Source organism: Theropithecus gelada, chromosome 7b (assembly GCF_003255815.1).
Source record: "Theropithecus gelada isolate Dixy chromosome 7b, Tgel_1.0, whole genome shotgun sequence".
NCBI classification, from domain to species: domain Eukaryota; kingdom Metazoa; phylum Chordata; class Mammalia; order Primates; family Cercopithecidae; genus Theropithecus; species Theropithecus gelada.
The window spans coordinates 5945454-5967763 of NC_037675.1; the positions used below are offsets into that span (position 1 = coordinate 5945454).

The 22310-nt window shown below is 48.3% G+C and overlaps 1 protein-coding gene across 1 annotated transcript; it reads left to right on the plus strand.

Moving 5' to 3' along the window:
- Nucleotides 1-9459: 9459 nt before the first annotated feature.
- On the plus strand, nt 9460-21369 carry RLBP1 (retinaldehyde binding protein 1). Its single transcript, XM_025392215.1, has 9 exons — nt 9460-9698; nt 11419-11541; nt 12197-12308; nt 12572-12700; nt 13943-14147; nt 16034-16212; nt 19336-19494; nt 20428-20538; nt 20796-21369. The coding sequence occupies exons 3-9, from the start codon at nt 12297-12299 to the stop codon at nt 20952-20954; spliced, it is 954 nt and encodes a 317-aa protein (XP_025248000.1). The 5' UTR covers nt 9460-9698; nt 11419-11541; nt 12197-12296; the 3' UTR covers nt 20955-21369.
- The last annotated feature ends 941 nt before the right edge of the window (nt 21370-22310 follow it).

Consider the following 22310-nt stretch of genomic DNA (forward strand, 5'->3'; position numbering starts at 1 on the left):
AGAGATGGGGTTTCACCATGTTGGCCAGACTGGTCCCAAACTCCTGACCTTATGATCCACCTGCCTCGACCCCCCAAAGTGCTGGGATTACAGGCGTGGGCCACCATGTCCAGCCTATTCATTTATTTGTTTTGAGATGGTCTCACTGTTGCCCAGACTGAGTGCAGTGGGGTAATCATGACTCACTGCAGCCTCAGCCTCCCAAGCTTAAACAATCCTTCCACTTCAGCCCCCTGAGTAGCTGGGACTATAGGCACGCACCACCACACCCAGCTAATTTTATTTTTTTGTAAGGAAGGGGTCTTGCTATGCTACCCAGGCTGGTCTCAAATGCCTGGACTCAAGCAATCCTACTGCCTCAACCTCCAAAATTGCTGGGATTACAGGCATAAGCGACTGTTCCCACCCTTTTCCCCCTTTTGCCTTTCCTTCCATCCCATTCACTCAGCAAACCCTAACCCTGTATGAAGCCATCTGTATTCTCTTGTTGGAGCTATACTTCAGCTGCTGGATTGTGCTAGAGAAGTAACGTGTAAGTGGGTGCCCCAGTCTCAAGTGGGCCTTCAGCACTGTCAGATAATCTTCCCCAGTAAGTTTATCCTTCCTTTCTTCATGAAGTTGTACTTGACCTGCCCCCACACCCCCAAGAAAGAGAGAAAAAAATAAGTGCCGTCAGATGGATATTTCTATTAACTCCCCACCATCAAGTCTTTAAACTCAGTGTCCTCAGCACCAGTTCTTTCCTCCAGCTCCCTGTAGCAGTGGAGGGTGTTCCACATTCCCGGCCGATTCTGGTCCCTCTGCTGGAGGGACAGAGACAGGTGCTTAAGGCTTCCACCTTCTCAGTGAGGACCTTACTACCACTTACCCCTCTCAGACCTTGGTCTTTAACCTCTAACTGTCTACAGCTGCCCTTTCATAAACACATCTCCTTTGGTGGTGAGGAGTTAAAACCAAGTTCCCATCTGAGGGCACCTATTTTTCCCCCCTGAAGTAGTGAGATCATCTGTGGAGAATAAAGGAGGAGATGGAAAAGTCTCCCCCATCCATCTAAACAAAGCTCCCCTTGAGCTCCCCTTGCCTTACAATTACTGCCCTCTTTCTCACCTGCTTTCAGCCAGATTTCTCGAAGTAGTCATCTGTTGTCTTTCTCTGTGTTTCTATATCTCCTATTCATTCTTCTGCTGTTTTCTTTCCTCTGGTAATTCACCAAAACAGCTGTGGCCAAGATCATGGCAGCCTTCTTGGTTTTTTGTTTGTTTTAGATGTAGTCTCGCTCTGTCACCCAGGCTGGAGTGCAGTGGTGCGGTCTCGGCTCACTGCAAACTCCGCCTCCCAGGTTCAAGCAATTCTCCTGCCTCAGCCTCTCGAGTAGCTGGGATTACAGGCACCCGTGGCGGTAACACTTGGCCCTCCCTTCTGTGACCTCCTGGGCTCAAGCAATCCTTCTGCCTCGGCCTCCTAAGTAGCTGGGACCACAGGTGCAAGCCACGATATCAAGTTACTTATTTTATTTTTTTAGAGACAGGGTCTCACTATGTTGACCAGGCTGGTCTGAAACTCTTAGGCTATCAATCCTCTCATCTCAAGCCCTGCTAATTTTTGTATTTTTAGTAGAGATGGGGTTTCACCATGTTGACCAGGCTGGTCTCACACTCCTGACCTCAGGTGATCCGCCAGCCTTGGCCTCCCAAAGTGCTGGGATTCCAGGCGTGAGCCACCACGCCTGGCTGCCTTCTTTTTTTTAAATCCTGTGGACATGTTTAATCCCATCTTGACCCCCTATAGCACTTGGCACTCCATTATAAGACTCCCTGTCTTATAAAGCAACAGCTCCCCAGTACCTGGCACAGGGCCTGGTACATAGTAGGTGCTCAACAAATATTATTTTATATTTACATTGAAACAGAATTCTTTGAATTGTGGAATATAGCATCTTAGGGCCCAAAGGACCTGGCCACCGCCTTCATCTTTTCACTCATCTCCTACCCAAACCCTAGGCTCCAACCATACTACATAGTTGCAATTCTCCAAACAAGCCAAACTCCTACTTTTCCATATTTTTTAAATGTGCTGTTTACTGTCTGGTAGTCCTTTTCAGGGACACCTACTCCATTTCCCCACATCGTCTCCCTGGTGAATCTCTTGGTCTTTTCTTAGTTTGAAAATCACTTTCTTTAGGAAGTCCTTCTTAATTCCCCCCAGCAGAGCTGTCTTCTCCCTCTAAGCTCTTCCTAGATTCTTTCCACAGACCACAGCTATCACAGTGATTCCCAAGCATATTCAGAGAAATAATTGTTCCGAGGTTGTTCATGAAAGGGTCACACTGACTCATACATTTGGGACATGCTGAGTTAAACTGTTTTTTTGTTTGCGTTCTTGAGAGAGGGTCTCACTTTTTCAGCCAGGCTATAGTGCAGTGGCAAGATGATAGTTCACCTCAGCCTTGACCTCCTGGGCTCAAGCAATCCTTCTGCCTTGGCCTCGTAAGTAGCTGGGACCACAGATGCAAGCCATGACACCGAGTTATTTATTTTATTTTTTTAGAGACAGGGTCTCACTATGTTGACCAGGCTGGTCTGAAACTCTTAGGCTGTCAATCCTCCCATCTCAGCCCCACAAAGTGCTGGATTAAAGGTGTGAGCCATTGTACCCAGCCTAAACTGGTTTTCTAGATTTCTTTGCTGCAGGACTTCTCAGAGCCTTTGCATTGCTTACTTTCATTAATAACTTCCAATATAATTTGTAACATTTCTCAAACTTAATTAACCAAAGAACAACTCCCCATTTTCGTGGAGCATTTTTTTGGCCCTACCACATAGATCATTTCAGAACCTTTGTCTTGTCGTAGAACTTGCCCTATTTTATAATTATTTTGTGCAGGCCTCTCCCCTTGTAAGCTGTGAGCTGCTTAAGGCAGAGACAGTATTTTGTTTATCTCTGGATGCACAGTGCCTAATATATAATAGCTACTCAATATATGTTTGTTGAAAGAATATGGGAAAGGGAAGGTAAGAGAGGAAGGGAAAGAATGGTGAAATAAGAGGAAGAAGGCTTCTTGAGGCTGGGCATGGTGGCTCACACCTGTAATCCCAGCACTTTGGGAGGTCAAGGTGGGTGGATCACCTGAGGTCAGGAGTTCAAGAGCAGCCTGGCCAACATGGTAAAACCCCATCTCTACTAAAAATACAAAAATTAGCCGGGCATGGTGGTGGGTGCCTGTGATCCCAGCTACTTGGGAGGCTGAGGCAGGAGAATCGCTTGAACCCGGGAGGCAGAGGTTGCAGTGAGCCAAGATCGCACCACTGCACTCCAGCCTGGATGAAAGAGCGAGACTCTGTCTCAAAAAAAAAAAAGAAGAGGAAGAAGAAGAAGCCTTCTTGATTTTTACATTTAACATCCCAGAAACCCAGTACTTAGATTCTATCATAAATATTTTATTCTACTTGCTTCATCACATCTATCCATCTGTCCATCCCTCACATTAGCCATGGATCCATCTTCACTTTCTTATTACTTGTGTGTGTTTGCAAGCTTATTTTTCCTCAGATCGTGGAATCACCTTAATTCTGAAATCCTCTCAGAACAAGCATCCTGATAGACTGTATTGTTCAGCTCCTCCTTGCTCATTCCCAGCACCTCCCACTCTTCCCCTGACACGGGCAGGCCTCTGTGGAATGAGCGGTGCCTCCTAGAGGGAGGGAACTTTTTAGAACATGAAGAGGCTGCCAGCCTCAGGGGTCAGAGATTCTGCTTGCTCGCTCTCATTACCACTGTTTAATTTTAAGGAAAATGCAGAATGTTCCTGGACTTGGGTTTTCCCACTTCTCAAAGGAAAGGTTAAGGCCTAGGGTTCCATAAGGTCCTCCCTATCCCAGGATAATTATTACTGACCAAAGTAGGGATTGCATTGACCAAACTCTTGCCCATTGAAACTGCTCCCAGGGAGGGTCAGGTGATGTCACTTTCCCCAGCAGCCAGGGGGCAGGGGTGAAGTCCCTGGGCAGACACTCCTGTGTTGATCTCGCTTCTTGAGGAGGGATAACCTTGTGTGTTGAATGCTGAAAGGGCTTTAGAATGGCTAAGACTCTATTTCTAACCAGCTATGTGGCTTTGGGAAGACCCCTCACCTCCTGGACTCTCAGTATCCTAGTCTGTGAAAAAGGGGATTATACTCTCTCACATCTGGAAGGATTGGCTGAGATAAGCCTGGTAGGGCACAGGCCATGGTACAGAAAGGGGGCACCACAAATGTGAGCCATCCCTGCCTTCAGCCAGGCAGAGGGCAGCAGGCCAGGGAGCCCACGGTTGTCTGCCAGTGTTGCCAGCACAGGTGTCTGGGCCAATGAGTTAAACTGATTGGGAAGTGAGGAGGGAAGATTAGAGGCACTAGAAGGGCTGTGAGCAGAAGATAATGCTGCAGAAAGCTCTGCTCCCCCAGAATGACCTCATAGCCTGCTAGTATCCCAAAAAGCTCTCTGCAGCCCACTCCTGTCAGGGCTGGGCCATTAACTCAAAAGTGTTCCTGGTGCACAGGAATGTTCTTTGTGACGGAGTCTATCACCCAGCATTGACAGAGCCTCTTCTGAGCCCTCATGGTTCCTTCCCACGGGGCGGCCTGGGCTCTCATTCTCATAATCTCCCAGGAGACTTGCACTCTGTGAAGTACCTGGGGAAAAAACCATCATCCCATCTGTATTCGTTTGCTATGGCTGCCATCACAAAGTACCATAGACCTGGTGGCTTAAACAACAGAAATTAATTTCCTCACAGTTCTAGAAGCTGGAAGTCTGAGATCAAGGAGTTCGCAGAATCAGTTTCCTCTGCGACCTATCTCCTTTCTTTGTAGGTGGCGTTCTCTCCCTGTGTCTTCCCATGGTCTTCCCACTGTAACTGTCTGTGTCCAAATTTCCTCTTCTTATAAGGATACCAACCATATTGAATTAGGGCTCACACTAATGACCTCTTTTTAACTTAATTGCCTCTTTAAAAGCACAATCTGTAAATAACAGTCACATTCGGAAGCCCTGGGGGTTATGGCTTCCACATATAGATTGGGTGGGTGGGGAGTGGACGGATGCAGTTTGGCCCATGTGGCATCTTACAGGTGAAACAACTGAGGCCTAAGAGGGTCAGTGGCTCGTACTGGGCAGGGCCAGACCTAGAATCAGGACAGGACACCCTCCCTCTCTGCCTTCACTCACATCCCAGCCTCCACTTGCCTGTCCCAGAGAGGAAGAGGATGGTGGGTGAGGGCAGTCATCGGTCTGACTCCCCACCAAACCTCCCAGCTGGTGGAAGTGACAGGTCAGGCAAGCCACTGTGTTGGGCACAGCCAGGAACAGCAGAAGGGCAGACATTCTCTAGGGCAGTGCTTTTCAAACTTTTATATGCATAGGAATTATTATACCTGGTGAACTCCGTTAAAATTATTTTTTATTTAAATTTTTTTGGGGTCGGGGTCTCACTGTGTTGCCCAGGCTGGAGTGTAGTGGCTGTTCACAGGTACAATCATAGCTTACTACAGCCTTGAATTCCTGGAGTCAAGAAATCCTCCTTCCTCACCCTCCCCATTAGCTGAGACTACAGAGCTGTGCCACCATTCTGGCTAAAAAATAAGTAATTTTAAGTAATTAAGTCAAAATGAGGTCATTAGGGTGGGCCCTAATCCAATCCAGGCTCTGACTTGGCCTCTCTGGGGAAGGGCCTGAGACTCTCCATTTCCCACAGGCTCCCAGGTAATGCCAGTGCTGCTGGTTTCTAGACCACACTGAGCAGTAGCAAGGTTTGGACCAGCACACTCCATGAGAAATAGATGTTATTCTAAATTTTCTAATATCACATCAAAAAAAGTAAAAACAAACAGGTGGGCCAGGTGCCTTGGCTCAGGCCTGTAATCCCAACACTTTGGGAAGCCAAGGTAGGAGGACAGCTTGAGACCAAGAGTTTGAGTTGGGCAATATAGTGAGACCCCATTTCTACAAAAAATAATTTTAAAAATTAGTTGAGGCCGGGCGTGGTGGCTCATGCCTGTAATCCCAGCACTTTGGGAGGCTGAGACGGGCGGCTCACTTGAGGTCAGGAGTTCGAGACCAGCCTGGCCAACATGGTATAACCCTGTCTCTACTAAAAATATATACAAAAATTAGCCAGCCATGGTGGTGCCCACCTGTAGTCCCAGCTACTTGAGAGGCTGAGGCAGGAGAATTGCTTGAACCCAGGAGGTGGAGGCTGCAGTGAGCTGAGATCACATCACTGCACTCCAGCCTGGGCGACAGAGCAAGACTCCATCTCAAAACAACAACAACAACAACAACAACAACAACAAAACAATTAGTTGGGCAGGTTAGCGCTTGCTTATAGTCCTTGCTACTCAAGGGGCTGAAGCAGGAGAATTGCCTGAGTAGAGGAGTTGGGAGTTGGAGGCTGCAGTGACCTATGATCATACCAGTGTACTCCAGGCTGGGCGACAGAGAGAGAGCCTACCCCTAAAAAAAAGAAACAGGACTAGGCGCGGTGGCTCACATCTGTAATCCCAGTAATTTGGGAGGCAAGGTGGGATGATCGCTTGAGTCCAGAAGTTTGAGACCAGCTTGGGCAACGGAGTAAGACTTTGTCTTAACAAAAAACAAACAAACAAACAAACAAAATGGCCGGGCATGGTGGCTCTTGTCTGTAATCCCAGCACTTTGGGAGGCTGAGGCAGGTGGATCACCTGAGGTCAGGAGTTCGAAACCAGCCCAGCCAACATGGTGAAACCCTACCTCTACTAAAAATACAAAAAAAAAAATAGCTGGGTGTGGTGGTGGGCACCTATAATCCCAGCTACTCAGGAGGCTGAGACAGAAGGATTGCTTGAACCCGGGAGGCAGAGGTTGCAGTGAGCTGAGATTGCGCCACTGCACTCCTGCCTGGGTGACAGAGTGAGATTCTGTCCCCCCAAAAAAAAAAAAAAAAAAAAATTAGTCAAATGTAGTGGTGCACTCCTGTGGTTTCAGCTACTTAGGAGGTTGAGGTAGGAAGATGACTTGAGCTAGGGAGATCGAGGTTGCAGTGAGCCATAATCATGCCACTGCACTCTAGCCAGGGTGAGAGAACAAAACCCAGTCTCAAAAAAAAGAAACAGGCAAAATTAGCTCCTGTGTGTGTATGGGTATCTTTTTTTTTTTTTTTTTTTCAGAGGGAGTCTCACTCCATCACCCAGGCTGGAGTGTAGTTGTGTGATCTCAGCTCACTGCAACCTTTACCTCCGAGGTTCAAGTGATCCTCCTACCTCAGCCTCCCGAATAGATGGGATTACAGGTGCCTGCCACCACGCCCAGCTAATTTTTGCTTTTTTTGCAAGGACTAGGTTTCACCATGTTGGCCAGGCTGGTCTCAAACTCCTGACCTCAAGTGATCCTCCCGCCTTGGCCTCCCAAAGTGCTGGGATTACAAAGTCTAATATATTTTTAACCCAATATATCACAAACATGATCATGATAATTTCAGAACATTAAGCCTTATAAAAAGTGTTAATGAGATATTTTACATTATTTTGTTTGTACTAAGTCTTTAGGTACTTTATAGCACATCTCACTTGGGACTCTAAATTCTTATGAGAAATACTTCATCACAAAATTTACAGTTGAAAAAAATAGGATCACACATCTAAGTTGTTCTAAACCTACTTACAAGTTTTCAAAAAACTGAATCCAGTATTAGTTTTTAAATTTACATTTAAGTTAATTAAAATCAAATAAATTTTAAAATGTGAGACTGGGCACAATGACTCACGCCTGTAATCCCAGCACTTTGGGAGGCCAAGTCGGTGTGATCACTTGAACTCAGGAGTTTGAGACCAGCCTGGCCAACATGTGAAACCCCATCTCTACTAAAAATACAAAAATTAGCCGGACGTGGTGGTGCGCGCCTGTAATCCCAGCTCCTTGGGAGGCTGAGGCACAAGAATCACTTGTACCTGGGAGGCAGAGGTTGCAATAAGCTGAGATTGCACCACTGCACTCCAGCCTGGGCAACGTAGTGAGACTCTGTCCTCTGCCAGCCCCCACCAAAAATTTAGTTCTTGGGTCGTATTACCCCATTAAAAAAATTTTTTTTATAGTGAGACCCAATCTCTAGCATTACCCCATTGCAAATGATGAAAAGCTACATGTGGCTAGTGGCTACTGTATAAGACAGCACAGGACTAGACCACCAGGAAGAAGAATGACATAAATGAAGGATCCCCAGCTCCACAGAGGACTTGGGACAGAAACAGCCCAAGACCCAGAGAGCAGCCAGAGTAGGAGCCCAGGGAAAGAGCTGTTGGAAACAAAGAGCTCAAGGTGACTGAAGTGTACCCCAAGATCTAAGCACCAGGCATTGTAGCCTGCTCTGGAGGAACGGCTCAGCAGGAAATGGGAAGGTGAGAAGAAATCCCAAACCTGTCAAAGTAGGAATGGGTGGAAAAGCAAGAACTATGTCCAGGGAAAATAAAAAAGCACTTCTGGGGTTGGATTCTGGAGAGTGACCTGTGCAGGGGAGCTTGACCTTGTCCTGGGCACCTCTAGGAGGCAAAATTAGGACCAAGGGTGGTTATTACAGGAAGCTGCTTGGGGCTCAAACCAACACTGAGTTTTTAAACAAGGAGAGTCCTCAGTAATGGAAACAGGGAGCTTCCTGCCCTTGGAATCCTAGACGGAAAATGTTCTACAGGAATCACCTCCTCCTCATCCAGTGGAATAGCGAAACAGAGGCTGGGCAGGTACCCACTGAGAGGCTGCAGAGGGGTTTCTTCCTGTATAAAGGGTTGAATAATACGTTCCCTCCAGTTAGGTGCCTATTGATTCTGTATTCGGAGTAATTGACCTTTCCAGAGGACTTATTAAGTGTCAGGCAGCTAAACCCCTGAAATAAGCACTTTACTGCCATTTCATCCACACTAAAGTCATGAGCCTGGTCCTCTAGTTTTCTCCACTTCTTAGAGGAGGAGACTGAGCCACTGAGTTTTGAAGTCACGTCTTATGGCCAGAAGATGCTCCAGCGAGGCTTTATAAGTGGGCAGTCTGGTTCCGAGGCATGCCACTCGCTGCACCACGCTGCCCAGAAGGAGGCTCGGCCTGTCTTAGCCTCTCCCTGCTTGGCCTTAACCAGCCACATTTCCCAACTGATCCCACTCACTGCAGAGGTGAAAACTACCAGGCCAGGTCCTGCTGACTGGGAGAGGGGTGGGCAATAGGCCTGGATTTGCTGGAGCTTCCACTGTAGATGTAATCACATGTACAATTTCCCTTCACCTCTTGTTACCCTGGGGCGGGGGGAGGAGGGGTGCTCTCTCAGCAACCCCACCCTGGGATCTTGAGGAGAAAGAGGGCAGGGAAAAGAGGGAATGGGACTGGCCCAGATCCCAGCCCCACGACCGGGCTTCCACATGGCTGAGCAGGAACTCCAGAGCAGCCGCACACAAAAGAGGGCTTTGATGCGCCTCCAGCCAGGCCCAGGCCTCTCCCCTCTCCCATCTCTCTCCGGGTCTTCCTTTGCCCCACTCTGGGCCTCCTGTGAGCCCGATTTAACGGAAACTGTGGGCGGTGAGAAGTTCCTCATGACACACTAATCCCAACCTGCTGACTGGACCACGCCTCCAGCAGAGGCAACCTCCAGAGCTCCAGGACATTCAGGTACCAGGTGGCCCCAAGGAGGAGCTGCCGACCTGGCAGGTAAGTCAATACCTGGGGCCTGCCTGGGCCAGGGAGCCCAGGACTGGGGTGAGGACTCAGGGGAGCAGGGAGACCACATCCCAAGCTGCCTGTAAAACCGAAACCACCTGGCCATTCTTCAGGTTGAGCCAGACCAATTTGATGGCAGATTTAGCAAATAAAAATGCAGGACACCCAGTTAAATGTGAATTTCAGATGAACAGCAAATACATTTTTAGTATTAAAAAAGTTCACATGTAGGCCAGGTGCAGTGGCTCACGCCTGTAATCCCAGCACTTTGGGAGGCCAAGGCAGGCAGAACACCTGAGATCAGGAGTTCAAGACCAGCCTGGCCAACATGGAGAAACACTGTCTCTACTAAAAATACAAAAAATTAGCTAGGCATGGTGGTGGGCACCTGTAGTTCCAGCTACTCAGGAGGCTAAGGCAGGAGAATCGCTTGAACCTGGGAGGCAGAGGTTGCAGTGAGCTGAGATCGCACCATTGCATTCCAGCCTGGGCAACAAGAGCGAAACTCTATCTCAGAAAAACAAACAAACAAACAAACAACAACAACAACAACAAAAAGTTCACATTTAACTGGGCATTCTGTATTTTCATTGGCAACCTGAGATGGCAGGGAACAGCACTGGCATGGTGCGAGGGATAAGCATTTTTTCATTGTGTACAGCTTGTAAATCAGTATTTTTAAAACTCAAAGTTAACAGCTTGGGCATATTTAGAAAAGAGTTCCTGGACGGACTTGAACCCTGTATTCCTAAGATCTCGGATCTCGTTCTGATGGTCTGCACAACTGGCTGGGGGTGTCCAGTCACTGTCCCTTTTGTCTGGGCTCCCCAGGGCAGTTCTGTCAGCCTCTCCATTTCCATTCCTGTTCCAGCAAAACCCAACTGATAGCACAGCAGCATTTCAGTCTGTCTATCTCTGTGCCCACCTATCTGGACATCTACCAGCCAGAAAGATGGCTTAGATTTGGTTCCTGTGGGTGGATTATGGCCCCCAGAACTTCCCTGTGCTTGCTGGGGCTGTGGAGTGGAAGGAGCAGGAAATGGGGGACCCTCAGATACTCTTTGGGGGTCCTCCAAGTCTCTTTGTGCAAGTTAGGGTAATGATCAATATGTAGCTAAGAAAGAGAAGGGGAACTATGTTTTAGAACAGGACACTGTGCCAGGAGCATTGCAGGAATTATATGGTTTTCATGACAGTTCTTTTTGGTAGGTACTGTTATTATCCTCAGTTTGCAGATGAGGCAACTGAGACCCAGAAAGGTTAAATAACTTGCTAGAGTCACACAAGTTGTAACTGACAAAGCCTGATTCAAACCCAGGTCTCCCTAACCTTAAAGGTTTCTATGATGCCAGCTCTCCTAGGGAGTTTGCCTGCAGATGTCTTGGCTCTAGGTGTCAAAAAAAGACTTGGTGTCAGGCAGGCATAGGTTCAAGTCCCAGCTCTGTCACTTACCAATTGTGACTAGCTGATTGAACTGACCATGGAACCTGGTCACAGGTAGGAGCAGGATGGTGAAAGGTTCCTGAAGGCACTTAGGCAGGACATTTAGGCAGGAGAGAAAACCTGGAAACAGAAGAGCTGTCTCCAAAAATACCTACTGGGGAAGCAGGTTGTCATGTGGGCCATGAATGGGATCTGTTCTGGTAACCAAGCATTACTTATGTGTCCATTATTTAACTACATCTCATAACCCTTCCATCCTACTTTACAGGGAACAACCAAGACTGAGGTTAAATCACACAGCCTGCAAGTGGAAGAGAAGAACTTGAACCCAGGTCCGACTTTTGCGCCACAGCAGGCTGCCTCTTGGTGCTGACAGGAAGTCACAACTTGGGTCTGAGTCCTGATCCCTGGCTATTTTTTGGCTGTGTCACCTTGGACAAGTCACTTATTCCCCTCCTCTGTTTCCTCCTATGTAAAATGGGAATAATAATGCTGACCCTGGGTCTGAGAGAGTGGATTTGAAAGTACTTAGTGCATCACAAAGCACAGAACACACTTCCAGTTTCATGGTTACGTACTTACGTAACTGGTCATCACCCATCTTGAGAACGAATGCATTGGGGAAAGGGCCATCCATTAGGCTGTGAAGTTTCTGAGGGACCCCTTTGGGCTGGAGAAGGATGGCCACAGGAGAGAGGAGAGATTGCCTTATCCTGCAGTGATCGTGTCATTGAGAATAGAGCCAGACTTTTTTTCCTGGCAGGGCCAACTTGTAACATCTGAGGACTGAGCTATTTGTGTCTGTGCCTTGTCCAAACAGTGTTTCCCAAAGTGTAGCCCAAGAGCCATCTCCCTCAGAGCCACCAGGATGTGTTTTAAATTGCAGATTCCTAGGTCCCAGCCTGCACCTTCAGAGTCAGAATCATGGAAGTTGGGGCCCAGACACCTGCATTTCTAACAAATGCCTTGGGTGATTCTGATGCAATTGAAAGTTTGAGATCCACTATTCTGAGACAATAACAAAATGGTTTTTCTAACCCCTGCAGCCCTGACTTCCTATCCTAGGGAAGGGGCTGACTGGAGAGGCCAGGACAGAGAAAGCAGATCCCTTCTTTTTCCAAGGACTCTGTGTCTTCCAGAGGCAATATGTCAGAAGGGGTAAGTACCGTGTCCTCCCGGGCTCCCCTCCACCCACCTTCCCTCTCTTCCCTCTCCCTCCCTCCTCACTTCTCTATCTTCTGCTCTGCCCAGGAATATAGGCACACACTCCTATAACCTCTGTGCGGGTCCTGACCCCCACAAAAGGAGAAGGCTTAACAATGACCTTGGGAAAAAAAAATTAAATGTCTGAACAGGCCCATTCCCATGGCTGGCTCAGGCTGATGGGGTTGGCTGTTCCTGTTTTTCCTTTCTTTGCCCAGGTGGGCACGTTCCGCATGGTACCTGAAGAGGAACAGGAGCTCCGTGCCCAACTGGAGCAGCTCACAACCAAGGACCATGGACCTGTCTTTGGCCCGTGCAGCCAGCTGCCCCGCCACACCTTGCAGAAGGTGAGGTGGCTGACAGTGCGGGGAGGAGCAGCCTAGGGAGGCAACATGAGGGGAACATGGCCGCATTCTCTGTTCTGTGAAAGGGTCTAGCCCTGGCACTCCAGATCATCCTGGACCTGATAGACTGGCCTGTTCTAGGGTCCTTCCTGGTGGTCACGGCTATGGCAGCAACTGGGTTGACCAGACACCCAGCCAGGCCAGCCCAACCCAAGACTACAGCCCAGAGCCTTGGAACTAGGGACTCTAAACTGGACTCAATATGACCAGCATTGGTTTGGAAATGGCCCTGGGGAACAAGCATCCAAATGCTGCCCCTGCTAGACAGGCAAGAGACGTGAGTTCCAGAACCAGACCTACTTTCAGCTTGCTGTGTGACCTTGAGCAGATTGCTTTCCATCTCTGGGTCTTGCCCTCTGTACCTGTGAAAGACGGTTGGCGGACTAGCTCAGAGATGGTCAGACTGTGCTCTGTGGAGGCTGACAGAGCTGTCTTAGGGCTGCCGGGGAGGATGAGAAGTGGCTGAACTGAGCCTGGGCTCCCAGCTTCCATCTCTGCTTCCTTGGGCATCTCAAGGGAAAGGTGCTATTAGCTCCTTCACACTTTACTCCCCCTCCTTTCCCTTCCCTCCTCATGCTGTCCAAGGAGAGGGCTGTCTGAGGTGCGGGGAGGAGCTCTCCTGACCCAACAGAGGGGAGGAATGTGAGGCTCTGGGCAGGCGGGCAGGCTGCCATCTGCCGGAGAGCTGTGTTTTTGAAAAAATCAGAATGGAGCCTGGGAGGCAGCAGAGTGAAGTGATGAAAAGGAGTCCCAGCTCCACTCCTTTCTCTCTGGGTGACCTTGAGCAAGAATATCTTCACCTTTATGAGCCTCAGTCTGCTCATCTGAGAGACGGGGATAAGAACGCCAACCATGATGGTCTGTGGCAGATTGAAAAACACAATGCATTTAAGGGACTTAGGTTGCTAGGCAAAGGCTCAGTGAGTGTAGGCAGTCATTTTTAGAAACATTCAGACTGTTGGCCATATTCTGCAAATATCCAGGATGAACAGTTTGACCGAATTCTCTCCACACACAACAATCTCAGGTGTTGCCAGTACAGATGCTGCCCCTGGGGCAGAAGAACAAGGGCTGCAGCTGCAGACCTCTGGGCCCCCTCAGCTTTGGCAGGAGACTCATCACCTGTGTGTCCTACCCCTCACCCGCACCTAAGTCTAACTTCATGCACACCCCACCCTGTTCCAGGCCAAGGATGAGCTGAATGAGAGAGAGGAGACCCGGGAGGAGGCAGTGCGAGAGCTGCAGGAGATGGTGCAGGCGCAGGCGGCCTCGGGGGAGGAGCTGGCCGTGGCCGTGGCGGAGAGGATGCAAGAGAAGGACAGCGGCTTCTTCCTGCGCTTCATCCGCGCGCGAAAGTTCAACGTGGGCCGTGCCTATGAGCTGCTCAGAGGTGAGGCCCGCGCTGAAGGGACGGCCCTGAGAGGACGGGAGGCCATGAGGATGGTATCCACTCTCACCCAGGCACTGAAGAGGCCCGCTTCCATACTGTGGGCAAGTCTGTTTCTCTGAGCCTCCATATCCTTACTTGTAAAGTGGGTCAGCTCTGACAATGAACGAATGAATGAATGAATGAAATGTGTCAGGAGCAGATTCCTAGAGGTCAGAGTCCTCCCAACTCTCTCTCAGTCTTGGGATTCAATGAGTAAAATTTGGGTACCCCATTTGGTTGATGAGGGGAGGAGTTTCCGCTCCAGAACCCCACCATGGGAACCTAAGCTTTGGCTCTGGAATGCTGCAGGAAGGTGGATAGTGCCTCGCTGAAGGCAGTTACCTAAGCCCCATGTGCAGTGGAACTGAAGATGGTGTCAGACCTGGGAATGAGCCCTGGGGACAGAACTGCCCTGGCACTGCTGGCTGGATGAAGACAGGATGCCTCAAGAAATCATCGGCGGGGTGCGGTGGCTCACGCCTGTAATCCCAACACTTTGGGAGTCCGAGGAGGGCAGATCATCTGAGGTCGGGAGTTAGAGACCAGCCTGACCAACATGGAGAAACTCCACCTCTACTAAAAATACAAAACTAGCCAGGCGTGGTGGTGCATGCCTGTAACCTCAGCTACTTGGGAGGCTGAGGCAGGAGAATCGCTTGAACCTGGGAGGCGGAGGTTGCGGTGAGCTGAGATTGTGCCATTGCACTCCAGCCTGGGCAATAAGAGCAAAACTCCATCTCAAAAAAAAAAAAAGGGGGGGTCCCTCAGGAAATCAAATCTTGGGCACTGGTGGAGGGAAATGGGGTCTGAGCGGACCCTCTGCAGGCTAATGATTTTCCTTTTCTTACTTCTTCCTTCTCCAAATGGTAATTCAGGGCCATGCTGTGCCAAGAACTGTTTTAGGCCAAGGGATGCAGTGGAGACAAAACAGACAAGAGTTCCCTGCCCTGGTGGGACTTATATTCTAATGGTGGAAACGATATATCCAATAAATAAAGTAAAATTATTTGGGTTAAATAATGGTAAGGAATAAGGAAAGAAATTAAGGAGGTGGATATAAAGTCTTGAGGGGTTGAAGTTTTAGATAAAGTGGCCAAGGAAGTCCCAGTGCAAAGGGAATTTTTGAAGAAAAACCCAAAGGAAATGAGATATCTGTGGGGAAGAGCAGCCGGGGCAGAGGGAACAGCAAAGACAAGGCCAGGCGGTGGGAGGTGCCCGGAGTGTTCCAGAGCAGTGAGTAAGTGGATGTGGCGGTCTCTCGGCAGATGTGCCCAGCTCCTCTAGGGGCTCAAGTTTGGTGGTGCAGGCCACAGAGGTGGGGAACTGCTCAGGATGGGTAAGGATGGAGTTTATGGACTGTAGAGGTGCTGCTGGAATCAGGAAGGGCTCTGTGTCCTGCTTGGGGTTTGGATTCTCCTTGGGAGCTTCTCCCCAGCCCTGTGCACACCTCACCACTCAGCTTATCCTGTGCCCTGTGCCTTGTCCCCATGGGGAAGAAAATAACAAGTAATGCTTATCCTCATATTTAGGACTACGCCTTATGTTTGCACAAGCTTATGATGATGTTTACACCTTGAATCATTTGGTTCAATATGTTGTGTGAATCTCACAACAATTTGCTGAGATAGGCCACTATCTAGACTATCTAGAATAGATAGGCCAATATCGAGATCCCATTTTTTGGAGAGGCAACATGGGGCTCAGATAGGTTGAGTAGCCAGCTTGGTCACACATAGGACACATGTGGAAGAGCCAGGCAGGAGGCCAAGTCTCTGAGTCCCACTAGGTGGGATGGGGTAGGGATGGGATGGCTCCCTGAGGGGTTTCCTCTGCTCTCCTTCCTCCAGGCTATGTGAATTTCCGGCTGCAGTACCCTGAGCTCTTTGACAGCCTGTCCCCAGAGGCCGTCCGCTGTACCATTGAAGCTGGCTACCCTGGTGTCCTCTCTAGTCGGGACAAGTATGGCCGAGTGGTCATGCTCTTCAACATTGAGAACTGGCAAAGTCAAGAAATCACCTTCGATGAGGTTAGTGGGGGCTTGCCTGGCTCCCACCCCATGGGTTGGGTTCCCTCCCTCAACCCTGGCCTCTACTGAGCCCTCATTTCTGGTTCCCCAGGAGGCAAGGTCTGTAGAGGGGGAAAGGTGGGCAGCCACCTGCCACCAAGCCCTTTCCAGGCAGGGAGAGAAGTCCTAGGATGTGCCAGGGCAGCTGGAAAACCCAGCAGCTTTGCAGGTGGGGCTTGATGGTCAATAATACATGGCTCTTCCTGGGTATCCCAGCCAAGTGCCAAGCGGGGGTAACAGCTGTGTGCCACGAGCTGGGGGCTGCCCTGCCAAATGCTAAAAGCTGATAGCAACAGAAAGAACAAGGATTAGTGGACTATAGGCTGGAAGAGATTCTGGAAAGCACAGGTTCCAGTCTATTTAGGAGCCCGAGTTCTTTGTGCTTATATATGTACACAATTTTGCTTGTCTGAGCCGTTAAGGGGGCTGCCCCAAGTCGGGGAATTAGGGTTTGTCTTGGGAGAGCTTTGGCATGTGCCACTGAGCCTGAAAAATATTCCTTTAATTTTAAAAAAACCTGCTACAAACTTATTTTATTTTTTTTTGAGATGGAGTCTCGCTGTAGTCACCCAGAATGGAGTGCAGTGGCATGATCTTAGCTCACTGCAACCTCCACCTCCTGGGTTCAAGCGATTCTCACGCCTCAGCCTTCCAAGTAGCTGGGATTACAGGCGCACGCCACCATGCCCCGCTAATGTTTGTATTTTCAGCAGAGACGTGGTTTCACCATGTTGGCCAGGCTGGTCTCGAACTCCTGAGCTCAAGTGATCTGCCCACCTCGGCCTCCCAAAGTACTGGGATTACAGGCATGAGACACTGCACCCAACCCAAACTAATTTTAGATAATGCTATCTAGTTGTGCCAACACAATTTATTAAAAAGTCCATCTTTTTTCAATGACTTGAAATGCCATCTTTATCATATTTTATATTTTCATATGTACTTGGTCTCTTTCTGGACTTTCTATTCTGTTCCATTGGCCTCTTTATCTATTCATACTCCAATATCATACTGTTTTGATGATAGGGATTTTGTGGCATGTTTGATCTGTTAGGGCTAGTTTTGTCCTTACTGCTCTGCTTTTTGGGGGGCTTTTCTAGCTACTTCTACATGTTCATTTTCCCCTATGATCTATGATTTAGAATTAATTTGTCTAGCTTTAGGAGAAATATTAGGAGTATGTTTTTGGGGATAATATTAAACGTAAATAACAAGCTTGGGGAGAACTGGCTTCTTTCAGAATGTCACATTCTTGGCCAGTTGTCCTATCTACAAATGTGAGATGCCTTCTGTTTTATTCAAGTCAACTTTCGAGTTTTCAGGAGTGTTTTAAAAGTTTCTTCATAAGCTATGATTGTGCCATTGCACTTCAGCTGGGGGGACAGAGAGAGACTCTGTTTCTAAAAAATAAAAAGTTTTTAAAATTTTTTCCTCACAATGTCCTGCACAGTTCTCATTAAATTTGTCTTAGGTATTAATTTTGTTGTCATTGCTAAAAATGGGGCTCCTTCTTCCATTATATCTTCTAGTTGGTTATTGTTTGTATAAATGAAGGTTATTGTTTTTGTTTTTTAATTGTATATCCCCCTATTTTACTGAACTCTTTTAAAATTTATGTTAGTTTTATAATGGATTCTCTGGGGTTTTCTAAGTATACTATAATACTATCTGTAAGTAGAGGAGATAGTTTTTCTTTTCCCTTTCCACTTCTCATGCCCCTGATTTTTTTTTTTTTTTTTTTCCCCAAACAAATTGATTGCATTGGTTAGTACGTTCAACATAGAATTAAATGGTGGCAGAGATGGTGAAATCCTTATCTAATTCCTGATCTTAGTAAGGATGCCTGTAGTGTTTTCCCATTAAATAAGACACAGGCTGTAGAGCTGAAGCGCACACCTGCGTATCTGTGTGTATTACAGAAGAGACTTAAATATATATTTTTTCTTATTACATAAGTGATATCTACTCATTTTAGAAAATACAAAAAATTGGCTGGGCGCAGTGGCTCATGCCTGTAATCCCAGCACTTTGGGAGGCTGAGGCAGGTGGATTACCTGAGGTCAGGAGTTCGAGACCAGCCTGGCCCACATGGTGAAACCCTGTCTCTACTAAAAATATAAAAATTAGCCGGGCGTGGTGACAGGCACTTGTAATCCCAGCTACTCAGGAGACTGAGGCAGGGGAATCGTTTGAACCCATGAGGCGGAGGTTGCAGTGAGCCGGGATGGCACCACTGCACTCCAGCCTGGGCAACACAACAAGACTCCACCTCAAAAAAAAAAAAATTACAAATTTAAAATCATTTGCAATTCTACTACCCAGAGAGCTCTACTATTGACATCCTTTCAATCTTTTTATATGTGTATGCACACACATACACACACACATGCACACACATTTTTCTTTTTTTTGAAACAGAGTTTTGACACAGGTTGGAGTGCAGTGGCATGATCTCGGCTCACTGCAACCTCTGCCTCCCAAGTTCAAGTGATTCTCCTGCCTCAGCCTCCCAAAGTAGCTGGGATTACAGGTGCCTGCCACCACGCTCAGCTAATTTTTTTGTATTTTTAGTTGAGACAGGGTTTCACCATGTTGGCCAGGCTGGTCTTGAATTCTTGACCTCAGATGATCCACCCGCCTCAGCCTCCCAAAGTGCTAGGATTACAGACGTGAGCCACCATGCCCAGCTCACACATTTTTCTTATAATAATGGTATTATATTCTACAATAATATATCATGCACATTTTCCTGTATTATTAGTCTTCTATATTGTTTTTAATTGTTCCAGAGCATTCCATGGCATAAATGTACCATAATTTCACCAGTTCCCATTGTTGGGCGTTTAGGTTGTCTCCAACGTTCCCACTATTGTAAGAGTACTGGGATAAACCTTCTGGCCTCTAACCATGGATGTGACATTCAAGCTTATTTTCTTGGTATACATTCGCAGAAGTGGAATGTCCGAGATCAAAGCCTGCAGCAATGAAGAATGAAGAATGTACCAATTAGCTCTCCCCTTAGGACCTCAAGCCTTAATTATTGTTGCGGGTTAGGTCTTACAGCCTGTTCTCTCTGTGCCCAAGATCTTGCAGGCATATTGCTTCATCCTGGAGAAGCTGCTGGAGAATGAGGAAACTCAAATTAATGGATTCTGCATCATTGAGAACTTCAAGGGCTTTACCATGCAGCAGGCTGCTAGTCTCCGCACTTCAGATCTCAGGAAGATGGTGGACATGCTCCAGGTGAGGCTTAGAGCTCTATACCACAGGAGCCTCCCACAGCTGGGGAGGCTGAGAGGCTGGGCCTCCTTTCATGGTGCTTGCAGGGACCTGAGAATTTGGACCACCTCATGCCATAAAGAGCAGTGACAGTCACAGTCCCAACCACAAGCACTTGCAGAGTGATTGACAGTTTGCCAAGTACTCACTTTCATTTTTCCATTGACTCCTTGAGAGCATTCTTTCCCTCCTTCCCTGCTTCATTTTTCAAACCTGGAAACGAAGGCTCAGAGATTTAAGTGACATCTCAAGGTCACACAGCAATCAAGTGGCAGAGGCCAGACTTGAACCTGCATCTTCTGACCTGTAATCCCATGTTGTCTGTCCACATATGTCACACTGCCTCTCTTTGAATGTGGATTCACCCCGAGAAAGGGATATCACTAGCCCTCTGATAATTCACTCCTATATATGCTGACATGTCAGGAGTCCTTTCTTAGAGCCATCTTGGATCTGCTCTGTGTATTTGGGAAAGGAGGGGTGGGAGGTGGAGGTCATGGGAGGGGCTGATGGACAATGAGGGATGATAAGAGTGTTCCTGTGGTTTGTAATAGTTTGCAGTCCCTTCGGCAGGCAAGCGGGTTTGAAACAACTCACCAAAAGGCCAAGAAAAGCTACTTTCATTTCTTGACCTAATTCCTGGTTTTATTTGCATCAGCAGGGAGAGGGTTGGGTCATATGAATCTTGGGGCTTCCTCCCTGCAGTCTGGGCCACAGTAAAGCCAGGGATCCCTAGTTGCTGGCCTGGAAATAGGACCTTCAGTGGGCCCTTCTCCAGGGCAGCCCTGTGATGTTGGACAAGTCTGTTCTATGCCATGAGGAGAGGCAGCAGGGATGAGTGGGAGCCTCAGAGGTCATCAGGGCCATGGGGAATGGGATGTCTCTCTGTCACTGCAGGATTCCTTCCCAGCCCGGTTCAAAGCCATCCACTTCATCCACCAGCCATGGTACTTCACCACGACCTACAATGTGGTCAAGCCCTTCTTGAAGAGCAAGCTGCTTGAGAGGGTGAGTACATGGGCCGCCCAGACAATGAGACAAGAGGGCCGAGGGTGGGGCCCCATCTGAGCCCTCCTCACACTCTACCATGGTCCTGAGCTACGTGGATCCCACTGACACCCAATATGGAGACCTGCGGAGAGGGGTGTCGCCAGGCAAAGATTGCACACGATGGGGCTTTGTCCTCCTGCCCCTTTCCTTCCTCAACCCTCATCCTTAGGGCACCTCCTCCTGCTCAGCTCTCTCTCTCCCTTGCTTCCCTGCAGGTCTTTGTCCACGGGGAGGACCTCTCTGGTTTCTACCAGGAGATTGACGAGAACATCCTGCCCTCTGACTTTGGGGGCACGCTGCCCAAGTATGATGGCAAAGCTGTTGCTGAGCAGCTCTTTGGCCCCCGGGCCCAAGCTGAGAACACAGCCTTCTGAAAACATCTCCTGCCAGCTGAACTGTAGTTAGAATGCCTGGGCCTCTCCTCAACTGTCCTGGACCCAAGGCTAGGAAAGGGCTGCTTGAGATGACTGTGGTCCCCCCTTAGACTCCCTAAGCCTGAGTGACCTCAGATGTCACCCTGTTCTCAAGGTGGGGGATGGGGAATAAAGGAGGGGGAATTCCTTTGAACAAGAAGAACTGGGGGTAGTTATATTTCCAGCTGCTCTTGAAGCTTTAAGACAGTGATTTTTGTGTGAGGTTGTATTTCGAAGACTCTAATTCGTTTTCTCAATCATTTCCTTTGTAACAGAGTTTTACGACTTAGAGTCTGTGAAAACAGGCAAGGAGCCTGGGTTAAAATATCCCCCACTCCTAGCAAAAATGCAATAAAAGAAGATAAAAGAGGGAGGACATATGTTCAAATGATTTGGCAAACACAGCACTCCTGGTGGCCCCTAGGCAGGCGAGGGGTTTTCCACACAGAATTCCAGGGTGGAGGAGGCCTGGAAGTGGCTTCACTCAGGGGCGGCCTGCTCCCCTTGGTGAGGTACAGTCTGGCGTGTGTGGGATGGTCAGGAACTCGGACCTCTTTCCAGGGTGGCAGTCACGTTCCCTCCATCTGTCCGGGAGAGGGGGTCTCTCCAACAAACGCTGTCTCCTGCCATCCCCTTGCCTGGATGGACGGCTCTACTTAGATTCATAGGTGGCATCTTCTCTGAGCTCACTCAGTCCTCAAGTTATAGAGTTAAAGCTCTCTTTTTGTCTTCACTCTCAAGCACTTTACAGTGATGAACTTACACTTTCCAAATCTGCGGGTTTTTTTGTTTTTTTTTTTTTTTGAGACAGGGTCTCACTTGTCACCCAGGCTGGAGTGCAGTGGTGCTATCATAGTTCACTGCAACCTCAAACTCCTGGGCTCAGGCAAGCCTCCTGCCTCAGCCTGCTGAGTAGCTGGGACTACAGGCACATGCCACTGCACCCAACTAATTTTTTACATTTTTTTTTTTTTTGGTAGAGATAAGGCTCTGGCTGTACTGCCCAGGCTAGTCTTCAGCTCTTGGCTTCAAGCCATCCTTCCACCTCAGCCTCTCAAAGTGCTGGGATTGTAGTTGTGAGCCACCATGCCTGGCCCAAATCTGAATATTTTGACAAATACAAATGCTTTCCTTCTATGGAGTTGGCTTTCCTCAAGTGCTTGATGATTTTCGGGTGTGTGTTCATTTCTGTAGGTGAGAATCCCTGTTAGATGCCGTTTGCTGAGCGTGCTGTTCCCTCTTGGGGAAGTGCTGGCTTCTTCTGGGCATGCGTCTCCTAAGCACTGACAGATACTTTTTCTAAGATGCTACACTCAT